The 14,548-nt window shown below is 35.8% G+C and overlaps 1 protein-coding gene across 1 annotated transcript in view; it reads left to right on the top strand.

The window, feature by feature from the left end:
* LOC128007270 (multiple epidermal growth factor-like domains protein 9) overlaps nt 1-14,548 on the top strand; it is a 58,603-nt gene that overhangs the window by 23,866 nt on the left and 20,189 nt on the right. The window contains exon 3 of the mRNA XM_052592795.1: nt 13,880-14,019. Within this exon, the coding sequence (XP_052448755.1) occupies nt 13,880-14,019 (140 nt within the window). The remainder of the gene's footprint in view (nt 1-13,879; nt 14,020-14,548) is intronic.

Raw genomic sequence — 14,548 nt, 5'->3', positions numbered from 1 at the left:
CAATTTGCCATTTTCCATTTCTGTTTTTATTTGGATAAGATAAAATGACTTTGCTGCTGATATTTCTTGCTTGTGAAGAGGATAAGCTGAGCCTGCTGCTTGGCCTAATCAAAAGCCAAGTAAGAAATTTGATGCTTGCCAAAGGAAAAATAAGATCTGCGTAATGGAAGGGTTTATTTTTGATTGGAAGGAAAAATCTTTGCTCATCACACACTGCTAAATGTTTCATCTGTTAACCAAAAGAAATCTTAAAGTGAATATTGGTTGGAGAAAGTGTTTAACTTCTTGTTTAAGTTTAGTTGGTTCCTCGATGTGACAGGTTGAAGTTGCTCTGATGTCTGGCCAGGCATAAGACAACTGAGGGAGAGAAAGTACTTATCCTGTCTGTGGGGTTTGCACAGATAAAATCCAGCTCATTCACTGTCCTGCTCAATTTTATGAAGTGTTGCTGCCCCTCTGAATCAGCATGAACCTCAAGGAGTCAACCACTGTGGCATTAATGCAGGATACCCAGCAGAATTTAATCTCATATAAATTAAACATTCTAATAAAGATATGCCGATCAAAGCTGATCAAAGGGGGTTTGGCTCTGGCCTCAGAGAGATATAGCCAGTCAAAGTTTCATGTTAGGGGGGCTCTATCCCCGGCCCCCCGGTGGGCTATCGACTCGGGGGTGGCATCGTCGGATAGAGGGTCTATCATCAACCCAAGTCCCTAGGCCTTGGCGAGATATAGATGGGCAAAATTTCAAGGATGCTATCTCCGGTCCCCAGGGGTCTATGCTCCTCTGGATTGCCTCCAGGTGATAGCAAATATAAAAATTTTATGTTCATCATTCTGTCAAATTTAGTTACAATTTTCACACATATGTATGTGTGTTTATATTATTATTATTATAATTATTAAATAGAATTTAATTGTTACATGCTCCAATACTTTGCATTTTTAATTCAGTTCAAGTTTATTTGTATAGTGCTTTTCACCATGCAAATCGTTGCAAAGCAGCTTTACAGAAAATTTAATTTCTACATAAAATTTAGTAATAGCTTATCAGTAGTGACTATGTCAAGTTAATGTCCATATGGCAGAAATACATAAAAAATCAAGCAGTTAGTTAATGTCATGTAATCAAACAGACGGTGAACACTATTAACAGCGATGATTATATGTTGCGATCAAACTTATAGCAAAATTTGGTCGTTTTGTATGTTGTCTGAGAGTTGGCATCATTTGAGGTCTTCTGAGGGGTTGGCATCGTCTCTTCTCAGGTGTTCAGTCATCTCAGGTGTTTGTAAGGGGCGGGATCCAGACTGAAACTTGTGTAATTCCTAGTTACCTCAGTATACCAGAGAAGGAAATAGCGAAAAATTAGCTTGGCTGATGTTCCATCTAAGCAAAATACCTGAAGTACAGGGTTATGAGATACATTATGTGAATTCATGTCTAAAGAGATGTGTGTTTAAGCTAGATTAAAATAGAGATAGTATGTTTGAACCCCAAACATTTTCAGAAAAGCTTTAGTGGACTTTGCTATCCTAGGAACTACCAAGAGTGACCCTTGTGACTTTAGGGAGCAGGATGGATTGTAGCGTGATAGAAAGCTAGTTAGGTACGCAGGAGCGAAACCATTTTAGGCCTTACAAGTAGGAATATTTTGTAACTGATACGGAACTTAATAGTTAGCTAGTGCAAAGAATGTAAAATTTGGGTAGAATGATCATATTTCTTGACCTGCTAAAGACTCTAGCAGCTGCATTTCAGACTACCTGTAGCTTGTTTATTGATGATGCAGGACAACCAGCTAGCAGTGCATTACAATAGTCCAGACTACAGGTCATAAATGCATGAACTAGCTTTTCTGCCTCAGAAACAGGTAGCATATTCCGTAACTTGACAATGTTTCTAAGATGAAAGAATGCAGTTTTTGTAACATGGGACAAGTTGCTGTCTAATATAACACCCATATTTTTGACTGTAGAGGGATTAACAGTACATCCGTTTAGTTGAAAATTTTTATCTAAGAGATTCTGTGGTTTTTTTTGGTCTAATAAGTAGGGATGGGCATTTTGGGAAATTTCTCATTTCGATCATTGATAGGTTTCAAAAACGATTAATCGATTAATCGGGGGTGGGGCTTATGTGGGGGGGCAGTGCATGGCCATAATGTATATAATGGAAAAATCTGAAGATTGTTATGAAAATGAAAAAATAAAAATACAAATCTGACATGAAAATCTATGAAAACGAACACATGAACACTCTCATTATAAATGTATTGCAGATTTGTGCTATATTGTCATCTACGTTATTAAGTGTTATAGTTGTAATTAAGTTTTATTTTTAAGTTAAGTTTTATTTTCCATAAACCACCTGCGCGTTTTCGAAGCCATATGAATTGAATTATGCCCACAAATATGACTGAAAAAAAGCTCTGCTGCATTATTATAGCATCAATAATAAAATAATAACAATAATGATAGAAAAATAAAACATTTAAGAGCAATATCATTATCGGGCATTGCTTATATGAGCATGAAATATGTCAGCATAATTGTTCATGTTAATTAATCAAACGTAGACTAGCTCTTGCAACTTTTATCTGAAAAAAATTTGCAGATGCAGATGTGAACTTGACCGGATTGCGCTTTACAAAAACGAAAGTACAATAAATTCACATTAGTGTCACTATTGTTATTTTTTTTTATGTATTCTAATATTTAATTAATATTTTGTATACAATTTGCACTTTCTGATCAACCAAAATATTATTAAATATTATTTAACAGCATGGAAATCACTGATTATTGCTAAATAATTGAATAAGATTTAAAATATATTTAAGATAAAAACTATGACAAACAAATAATTTAGATTTTCGTCATCTCTACGAATGTTTAATGTAATTAGGCTACAAACATATCCATTGATTTTTATTTTATAAAGACCATTTCATTATTTGTCTGTGATTTTAAAAATTAACACACAAAGATACTTTTTCTTTTTTTGCTACTTTATTCAACTGTGATCCAGCGGTGAAACGTAGTTTTTAAAAGATAAAGAAAAAAGTTAACCAAGTTTAACCAAACAACTATTATAAGGTATAAAACAGAGACCAAATAGCCTAGATATTTTAACTATGGCTAAAACTCAAAATTAAAATAATTATATTATAATTTTTTTTTTTAAATGGATATTATATTTACCACGGCCGGTGAAACATTCAAATGTCTACTCAAAAAGATAAGTCGGTCTACGTGCTCCGATGAGAGCCGAGTGCGCAGTCTGTTCACATTTAGTGGAATAATTTCACTCCGCTGGAACAGATGTTGCAGGAACAGCCAGGCACCACTGGACAAGTAAACCTTCTCTGTCCCTGAAACTAATGGGCAGCAAATCTTTCACCACCATTTCAGCGAATAGCTTTGTCGTCTTCTCGGTTCTGCCTGCGTTGCATTTAGGTCTTAAGGCAGGTGATTCAATGCTCTTCTGAGTTGCCGCTCTGTTATCGCCAGATATTTTATGTACACATTTTAGATGATAGCGCATTGTATTTGTTGTATATTTGTGTGACAGCTTGGTGCTGCACAGCTTAGCCTGAACTGTATTTTCATCGTTCTTCTCAAAGGGAAGCCAGCCATTACTACGTGACTTTGAGGCCATGATTATCTGTCTTCTTACGTCTTTTGATGCATCAAGTGGGAAGCTAACCAATCAGAGATCAGGCTGCCGCCCAACATGCTGCCATAACAATAAAAAAAATAATAATAATTTCGATCATCGTTTACGTGATCGATCATCGCTGTCGCGGTCAAGTACTCGAGTACTCGATCACTGTTGCACATCCCTACTAATAATTAATATCTTTGTATTATCCAAATTTAATGGGAGAAAATTATTGGTCATCCAATCTTCTATGTTTTTAACACACTCTGTTAGCTTATATAATTTAGAAGTTTTTATCAGGTCTTGTTGAAATATGTAGTAGAGTATCATCAGCATAACCAATCCCGTATTTTCTTATAATATTACCATTGGCCAACATATATACTGAAAATATCAGGGGGCCTAGGACAGATCCTTGTGGCACTTCATAATTTACTGCATTTAATTGAGATGTTTCACCATTTAAATAGACAAAGTGTTAGTGATTGCAAAGGTAGGATATGTAGCAATAGCCAAAAAAACATTGTATGGGTCAAAATTATAGATTTTTCTTTTATGCAAAAAATCAAGTAAAGTAAAATCATGTTCCATGAAGATATTTTGTACATTTCCTACCGTAAAAATATCTAAACTTAATTTTTTATTAGTAATATGCATTGCTAAGTACTTAATTTGGACAACTTTATAGGCAATTTTCTCGGTATTTAATTTTTTCAGATTCCAGATTTTCAAATAGTTGTATCTCGGCCAAATATTGTCCTATCCTAACAAACATACATCTATGGAAAGCTTATTTATTCAGCTTTCACTTTTTGTATAAATCTTAATTTTAAAAAATGGACAATTAAGGTTTTGTGGTCTATGGTCACATATGTCATGATCTATATACAGCGGTTCTCAATCCATTATCTGACAGTGTAATATTAAGATGAAGTATTTCGAATTAGTTAAACCTGTACACTGTTTTCTGAGTAACATTGAGAATATCACTTTATATTGTTGCAAAACCGCCGCCACAACCAGTCTAATGTGGCTCATGCTTATAACAGTAGCTTGGTGGAGTAGACTTATTTAGACCAATATAGTCATTTGGTTTGAGCCAAATTCCGACCATTCAAATTCATCACTTCCTTTCTATAATGATTCTGTCCTTGACAGCTCTCTGCGTTCATTCTCACCCACTCTGGCCTGTAGGCTGAAGGGGTTATTAACAGTCTCCAGCTCTGCTCCAAGCACAGTGTGGCTTTGTTCTGTCAGGCCTCCCACTGCCCTCCACACAATCAGCATTTTCACTGTGTGCACAGGGATTTTATCGTGATGGGCCTACCATGAAATCCCTCACTCCAAGTGGCATGTTACTTACTATTGGATAAACAACCTTTGATTCTTGATTGTGGTGCCAAAGCTTGGGTTAGTTGCTTCAGATCAGATGGCTAAAACATTTAAAAGAGATAAAAACTGCTTTCTCTGAATGAGGAGTAAAAGAGCATCCATTGCCAATACATCTCTTTAGAGAGAAACCATATGAATTAATTATTTTGGTGCGGTATTATGTTTCTGGTGACACTGTGTGTATACTGTAGTTTATTAGTTTATTAGTTATCATTTCTAGTTGAGGCTCAAACATATAGTTCCTTTATCAGGAACATGCCCCTAAATATCCCAGTGAATGAGGGCACATCAGACCAACCTAATTAAGCTTGATACTGTCATCCACTGTTTTACTTTATGTCTGTTATTCTGGGTTATTATTTCTGGGAACTTAAAGTATTTTTGGAAGAGATTGTGCCGGGATAGTGACAATGGCATTCAGTGATGCAGTGAATAATTAGGAACAATACAACAGTTAATAACAGTCAATGAACAGCAACATTTAGTGAACAGTCTGCTTTACAGTTAGATTTTTTTTTTTTTTATCAGAATAGTAGTAGTAGTTAGTTCCTATGTGAAATATTAAAAGAGAGCTGACTGATTATTTTATAGTATTTCTCTGGCTATATTCTAGTGAAATTAGATCAGGAGATACCCAAATTTTACACCAGCTCATTTATGGCCTGCCTGTAATGACCCAGGGGAAGTGTGCCTATTTCACTCAGCTTGAGTAAACCCTGAAATAACAGAGTGAGAGAAAGACAGAAAGACTCTGCAGTAGATGCTGTTATTAGGATTATTATGTTGGTGGTGAATTTGCCCCCTTCCCATTTTTATATTAATTTATAAACAGTTATGGTGCTAAATGTATTTGTGGAAACTGATCCATTTATTTCAGGAAACTTTGACAAATAGAAAGTTCAAAAGAACAAAATAATTTTTTTGTTACAGTGTAAAAGTCTTCACTGTCACATTTGATGAATTGGATGCATCCTTTAATGCATCCTTGCTGAATTGTATTTATTTCTTCCTTGCAATAAGGCTAAAAAACTTTTCTTACATGGGATGTCTGACAAGAATAGACTAATACATGTTCAACTGAACATGACAGTCTACTTTAGCACCACTGAACCATATGAGGCCAAGAGCTTTCAGAAGGTTGTTTGACTGCTCTGAAGACCTTTTGGGTCTGACCATATAATTAAGAGATCAACATATCCCACTACCGCAATAAAACTGGGTTATACATTAGAGGTTCCAAACCACCTAGGCTTCAAACCGCACTGCCCTTAAATAATCTGGTAGGAAGTAGCCAGACATTGATTGCCTTCACCTGTATCTTATTACCTCATCAGTCTCACCCTATTTAAAGCCTATTTCAACGCACTCACATTGCTCAAAGAGTTCGGTTAGTTTGGATAATATAAACACTGTCTTACGAACTCGGGTGCGCGTCCGCGATCCATACCCGTGTCTACTTAAAAAGGGTGGTCTGGGGTATTTGATGAAAATGTGTGTTTGTGTGTGTTTCACTCACTTTCCTGACAAGCGTGATTGACGACCTGCAAGCAGAGAGCTGTATATCTAATTTTTGTTCGCCTTCAGCATTCTTTTAAACATTTGCAGTACAGACGCTAGTGCCGTTATGTACCGAAGCTTTGTGAACAAAACTAACGGTTTAAAAATGTAAATACATAAAAGTGCAGAGAGTAATGTTATGTATTTGCCGCCTTTTCCTGCGCCGTCGTTACTAAGTAATGGGGTAAACAACTGCTGGCTTGATGACGCCAGTGAACCGCAGTTCGGACCCATGTAAAATAATATGAACACAGTCCAGTGGGGGCAGGGGGAGGGGGGAGTAATCGAACTCTGGTTCGGACCAGGCAAGCGAACCAAGTGTGAAAGCAATCTAAAGGGATACTCCACCCCAAAATAAACATTTTGTCATTAATCACTTATCCCCAAAGCTTTTACGGGTTTGGAACAACATGGGGGTTTATAAGCTAATAAGTGATTTATGACAATATTTTAATTTTGGGGTGGAGTATCCCTTTAAAGCCCATTGCAAATGTTTCATTGAAAGTATACTACATTAAATGCAATTAAAATTATGAAATACCATTAAACATGAAGTGTCTGTATGATATTTTTTATACAGGTTTTTAAAATAGATTATATTAATTTGCTGGCTTTGTTTTATGGGCAGCTTCTATACTATTCTACACTATTCTATCTAGACACTATTACCTACTTCTCATTCTTTTAATTACACAAATATCTCAATACATTTGTTTAAAAATTGATGAAACTGATCTAAAATCATGTAAAAAATTATAGATGCTGGAATTCCCAATGATTCACGGGTTTACAGAGATCGCCCCCAAGCGGCGAAACATTACAATTTTGAAAAGTTTTAATGTAACGAAGCCTTGTTTGCTGAAATCACATTATTTGCCCAGTTTGATATTTGCTCCGAACCACTGATTCGAAACAAAATATTCGTAAAAGTTTCGAAGCTTCATGAAGCAGTGTTTCAAAAGCAGCCATCACTACTACCTACTCTGACCATCGCCTGTTTTTGGATTACTTTTTTGTCTCATGCTGTTTTGCTGTTGATTGACCCTGCCTGTTTTGACCACTCTTGTAAATAAAGCCTGCACTTGGTTGCTCAACTTCGTTGTCATGCCTCCTAGTTACAGAAGTTAAGTACTAAAGCAGTGACCACCAGATTTTCCTGGGTAGTGTGCATGAATATCAGCTACAAACTAACTGATCTTGCACAAATGGATTTCATTAAAACAGCACATCCCTAAATACCCAACATGAGTATAATGATACACAATAACATTGAGCATATCAGCATTCACAAATAATTGCTCTGCTACTTTTTAAAAGTTAATATATTCTAGCCCTTATAAGTGGGTATGAACTGTGCTGTGCTGTGCCATCAGCATTTCCACAGTTTGCTAAAACGATTCATTCATTAATCTTGACAAGTGCAAAAGCTGCATGATTTACAAAAGGTTGTAAATTTGCTTCCACAGCTTATTTAATGCTTGTCTTTTGTGATGGATTTTTGCCCTGGTGATTATATTGTAATAGACTTTCAGTTTAATCACAGCGGGTGCTTTCTGGTGATCTGAGGTGTTATTGCCATGGAAACCTCAACATTCTTACACCCTCAGGGCTAAGGCGCTAGTGTATTCTCACAAATTTTTTAAGAGCTAAAGATTTGCATCCAGTCCAGATCTGGATTAGGTGATTCTGCATTTTTTATGTTTATGTTCATTTTGAGGCTTAAAGCTGCAGTGTGCATGTAATGATTGTTTCCAAGTAGGTTTCTGAAATATCCTCTCCATCTTTCATTCTTTGGCCGAGCAGAGCAGATAGTCCTGCCCCTAACTCATTTACCTAGCAACAGCATTGGGTAAGTTACTCAAAAAAGTAATAGATTGCAAATTACTGATTACTACTTGAAAATTTTAATTTTGATTGCAGTACTGATTACTGCATTTAAAAAGTAATCAGATTACTAATTACTTTACTTTTAAGTTACTTTGAAATCAAATTTAAAAAAATAGCCTACATTACAGTACAGTATACTGTATTTCGTCATAAATAGAACTAGGCATCAGTTTACTGAGGCGATTGTGTCATGTTGGTTTCACATGGATTACTTTATAAGACTAAATGCACACACTTCTGACTTTCCATATATATGTTTCTTATGTCTGTGTGTGAAGTATTCTCAGAGTTTTGATTCATTTTGCTATTTTCTTATTTATATATTTTCTTTTGTTGATATCGTGAGCGTACACAAATAAAAGACCCTTCACAGATTCAAAAGATGTATTAGACTTGTATGTATGTTACTGTGTAATGCATTATACCCAACTGCCCAGCAAAAAAATAGACATTGCTCAACTCATTTAACATTTACTTATTAAATATTAGTTTATTCTGCAAATTAAGCTTGCATTAAAACAAAATGTTTTTTTTTTAAATTAAACACTGCAGCTGTAATTCGTAGCTACTCACAATTAAATTGTAATATTTGGAAAGACTTTGAAATTCATTGAAATTCACAGAACATAAACCAGCTCATGACAGAAGTGTGCTGCTCAAAAGAGTCTCTATTTTTTATAGACAATGGATGGGATACAGTCATGGCTCAGTTCTGTGTGGCCAAACATCAAAGTTATTGACTTGTGCTGTGGAGGATCATGGTGTCAGCTTATAGCTCAAAGACATGGACTGAAAGGACTTTGAGATGCTCTTCCTCTTCCTCCTAACAGATTTCATCCAATAAGTATAATAGATAAATAAAAAAATGAAAATTCACTCATCACTTCTAACTCTCATGCTGTCCCCAAAAGTTTTAAATCACTTTCCGCGCAATAAAAAAATGGTAATCCACACAACCCCGGGGGATAAATCAATGTCATCTGAAGTGAAAATAAATTTGCGTGAGAAAAATACTACTATTTTACATTTTAATAAACGATCACTTCCCAAACAGTCATTATTATCAATATTGATGAAATCCCATAAAATATTGAGAAATCATATTTTGTCAATATCGCACACCCCTACTTTGAATTATTTAAATATTATGTATCCTAATGAAAGCAGTAGGAACACTGACATGATTTGAGAGGTTGAGTTCAACTGATCCAGCATGTCAGGGTTATTTTTCTCCTGAACTGTGAGTTCAGCATCAGTTAGAATAGAAAGTAGTCTATTTACTCTTGAGCAGGGGTCTCCAACCTCATTTCATTCGGGAGCTACTTTTTAAAAATGAAAGCTGGCTGAGAGCTACCAACATTATACAGTACTTAAATCTCTTAATGTATCAATCCAAGCTGTTATACACGGTGTTGTTAAAATGTGCTGGGAAAATGTGCTGAAAAAGTACTGATACACACTGAAATAACTTAACCAAGTTTTATGACAAAAGCCAACAAATACAATTAGTAGCACAAAACACTTTTGGGAAGTTGTGGCCTAGTGGTTAGAGAGTTTGACTCCTAACCCTAGGTTTGTGGGTTTGAGTCTCTGGCCGGCAATACCACGACTGAGGTGTCCTTGAGCAAGGCATCAGACACCCAACTGCTCCCTGGGCGCAGCAGCATAAATGGCTGCCCACTGCTCCAGGTGTGTGTTCACGGTGTATGTGTGTGTTCACTGCTGTATGTGTGCACTTTGTATAAGTTAAAAGCAGAGCATGAATTCTGAGTATGGGTGTCACAGTGGGGCACTGTGACTAGAGACTGTGGCACTGGACTTAGAACACAACACACTAGGCATGCATAGACTTTTCATACAACGACACATATTTGTTTTGCGCAATATAACACCAGTTAACACCAGGTATGTGTGTGTGTGTAATTGATTGTGTATTGTTTAAGTGTTGATCCTGTTCTCACCATTTTTGTTTAGGTTAACACTTTGTGAGTCAATAATTTTATTGTGTTAATTTGGGTATTGTTGAGAATACAAACAAGACCGGTTGGCATGTTAAATGTTTATTGTTTTCACATTTTCTCATAAAAAAAACAGAAGAAACCCGGGCACCACATTGCCACCATTTTTAAATACCTGTTTCCCGCCAATAGAAGGCACACTTAATTGGTCTCATGCCGGAGGGGGAGATTGGTGTTTGTTTGATGCTTTGGTAAACCATAATAATGAATTTAGTTTGTGTTGTTTGAAATGGTTGTATATTTCTGCATATTTTTTGGTTGTAATAGTTATGCCTTTGTTACAATTAAGTCACTGTTTAATTGTTTTGTCTTTCTTGAACTTATTTGTTACCATCAATTATTTCATGGTTTAGTCCTAGTGGGAGGGGCTTATACTTTTTAAGTTTTTCTCTCAGTCTGGTAAGGGGAACTCGTAAGTTGGAGAAGTTGCTTGCTTGATTTTTGGGTCAAATTATTGACATAGCCAAAAGTTTTGTTTGTACATTTAAATATTGTACAGTTTATTTTTTATTTTTTTGTATTTTTATTTTTTATACTTTTTGAGTTACACTGTAAATATCATATGCATTCTTTTGGAAAATCTTTGTTTTTCACATTTTGGAATAAACACCAACTTTTTGACTTCATCAGCACGTCACTTCATTTTTTCAGGTTTCCATGGGCCGGTACATTCAGAGCAGGGGTGCCGCCACTGCTTGAACACCTTGTAGCAGTTGGCACACCACTGTCTCTGTTACAATGGGTAACCATACTTGGCTGTATGTCATGTCACTTTTATTTGAAATTACTTTTCTGAAATGATCTGGTCCATAAACAGTTCTACATAAGCTAATGTGCATTCTAAAAATCTCATCACTTGTGATAACGAGGTAGGCTATTTTCCATCAACCTTTTAAGATCGACATCTGGTCTGATTTTGCATTGGTCTGAACATAAATGTGCCAGACTGAATACATTTGTAAATCCACAGTTTGCCAGCAGAGGGCGCTTATGAACTGCAGAACAGAGCTGTTTCCACGGTAACCTCTGTAAACAAATCTGCCACGGGAAAATGGAAAGCAAATGAAAACAAAACTTTTCTGAAGACATTCAGTTTCCTATTATGCATTCACACAAATAATGAAATCATATATTCTTTCATGTAATTTCCCTCAGCAGTCTGCCTTAATTTTTTCACACAAACAAAACTACCCTATTGTGTCTTGCGCTTGCGTGAGACTCTTAATAACTTTGATTAAAGCTGAACTGTATTTACTGTGAGTTTTTTTTTTTTATCGCGATAATCAAATACGGGTTTAATTAATTAAAATACATAACTACTGGTAGCTTGCTAGCAACGTGTTGGAGACCCCTGCTTTTGAGTATAGGCAAAGGCAGAGAGCTTCTGATTGTACATGTGAAGAGTAAATTCACTCTGAGAGTGTGTGTTTTTGTGTATGTGTGTGTTAGGGTTGTGAAGAATGTATGTGTGTGTTAGGGTTGAGAAGAAAATGGAAAATTTCCCACCAGTTAATCGACGTGTGACAACACTGGTAATTTCCTCTTTTCCTGGCTTTTCTTCGATCTTAAATAGCTTGCATTTTACTTTCACTTTCAAATAGCGACACTTATAAAGCAATTGTTTGTTTTTAGTTTGTTTGAATCTTCCCTCTTTCCCACACTTTCTTTCACTTTTAAATAGTTTAAAAGTGCCATAGGCATTTTACTTCCACTTTCGAATTAGCAGCAGTTCTGTGTCAATTGCTTGAATGCAACAACAAAATAAAACATCAAACTCAATTTAGCCTGTATATAAAACATTGTACTTTTATTAACAAAAATAAATAAATAAAAATGCCCTATTCTATAGGGCAGGCTTTGTATAATATAAAATAACAGATAGCTTAAATGAAGTTTAAATAGGTATACAAAACTGGAAATAGACTAATTAAACATGTATAATAACCTATATAACCAAATAAATAAGAAAAGTAGAACGTTTATTAGCAAAAAGAATAAGAAAGCTTGGAGGGACAGCATAAACCTTTATGTCAAATAAAGTAAATAAATGACACAAAGTTTAAATAAAGTAAAAATCAGCCATTTGGAACCAATTAAATAAGAAACTAATGTTTAAAGAAACTTCCAAAATCACCTTAGATAAATGGCAAAAGTCAACAAGTTTTTCAAAATCCAAAATATTGCCAAACAGACGCTTTGCATTTCGTTACGAAACTAAATCATCAGCCTTTGTTTGTCTGTCTCACCTCACGCTTGTCTGTCAGCTGGACTCACTCTCCTCACTGGATAAATGAAATCTGATCTGTGATGCGGCTGTCGTTGGGCATGCTTCATTGAGCAGCCGTTTTCAGTGTTTAATTCTAGTGTCTGTTCTTTTACTGTACTAAATGATTTTTATTACTATAAAAAAATCAAAACGACGGTGGGGGTCGGTGCCACAGTAAGCAAGTGACGTGTTGTGGGTTAACATGTGTGTGCATGTGCTTGAAATAAATAATTGCAGATATTTTTCATAGATTTCACAAGCCTCTCAGAAGAAATCATACTTCTGCTTTTCTCATTCAAAGACTGAAGTGTGTAATCAGAAGTTTTTTTAATCTCTGGGAATTTCTGTTCCTTTTCATTTTAAATGCTCTGATATTGTTTATTGTTGTTTGATATTGTTACACTTTAATTTCTCATGTAGAGCATTTACCTTGCTCTGTTTCTCTTCTAAGCAGTACAAAGAGATTTTATTACACGCACAGGCACTAATGACTAATCTACCTGTGTATAATCATTTCTCATGTAAACCAGGGCAGGAAAAGTTCTGGGGTATCCTACCTGCTGTTAGAGGGGACCTATTATAACCCCTTTTCACAAGATGTAACATAAGTCTTTGATGTCCCCAGAGTGTGTGTGTGTGAAGTTTTAAGGGTGGTTATGTACACACACTGCCAACACACATTTATGTCCAAGCAACATGTGAAAGTGAATTTTGCATAATAGGTCCCCTTTAAATCCAATGCAATCTAATACGTTTAGGTATTTGTTGTCCACAAACCTTAGTCATTTCATATTTTTTATGCCTGAATTTGATCAATTGATCAATTTGGATTTCTATCAAAGATAAATTGTTTTTATGCCTTTAGTTTAACGGCATTATTTCTAACAGATGTTGCTTCAGCTTTCATAGAGCGGGTCTATTAACTTGTGATGGATAGGAAGGATCAGCTATTCTGGCAGTTCAGAGGAAACCTGGTGTTTGATGTGGACAGAGGTTTTAACCTCTCTGTGTCTGGCTTTTGAAGGATAATGTATGCTTCTGTATTAACCAGTGTGCTTTCTAACTCCATTACTGTTACTCTGTATTTTTCTGGCAGTTCAGGCATGTGCATCTGCAAGATTGGAGTGCACGGGGACAAGTGTGATGACTGCCGCCCAGGCTTCTCGAACTTCAGCAGCACAGGGTGCCAACCTTGCCAATGCAATAATCATAGCAGCTACTGCCACCCACAGTCAGGTGAGCCACCCACATGCACACAACATAAAGAACCTCAATCTCTAGAAACTTAATGCAATCTATCTAATTAGTCATTTAACTGATGCTTTTACCAAAGTACGTTTATTACAGTGACAAACCCCCAAACCATTGGAGCTAATTGAGATTAAATGTGAAATTAATAATGATAGTTCACGGTTAGCCCCTTGCTGGGATTGAATCTGTAGTTGTATAGATCAGCGTTATCAGCTGCTTTAATCGTCACTGTTTACCTAAAAGTGCCAGGGGGTAAATTTTACCGTCGCACATACCAGCTGTTTTTATATGGCTAAAGAACCTATTATTTCACTGTATTATGCTACTGTCTTCACAAAGAAGTGTCTAGGGTCATGAAATGATTATGTCTAGTCATTAACTATATTTTTGTCCTGTTGTTTTATGTTCAAGGCTTTTTTATGCAGGCTACACTATTCACTTTTCATAACGGTCAGTATTAAGCTGAACAAGCCTGCACTTACAACGAGAATTAGAAGGAAGTAAATAAATATTT

Source organism: Carassius gibelio, chromosome A5, assembly GCF_023724105.1.
Source record: "Carassius gibelio isolate Cgi1373 ecotype wild population from Czech Republic chromosome A5, carGib1.2-hapl.c, whole genome shotgun sequence".
NCBI classification, from domain to species: Eukaryota; Metazoa; Chordata; class Actinopteri; order Cypriniformes; family Cyprinidae; genus Carassius; species Carassius gibelio.
This window is presented reverse-complemented; position numbering and strand designations above follow the sequence as displayed.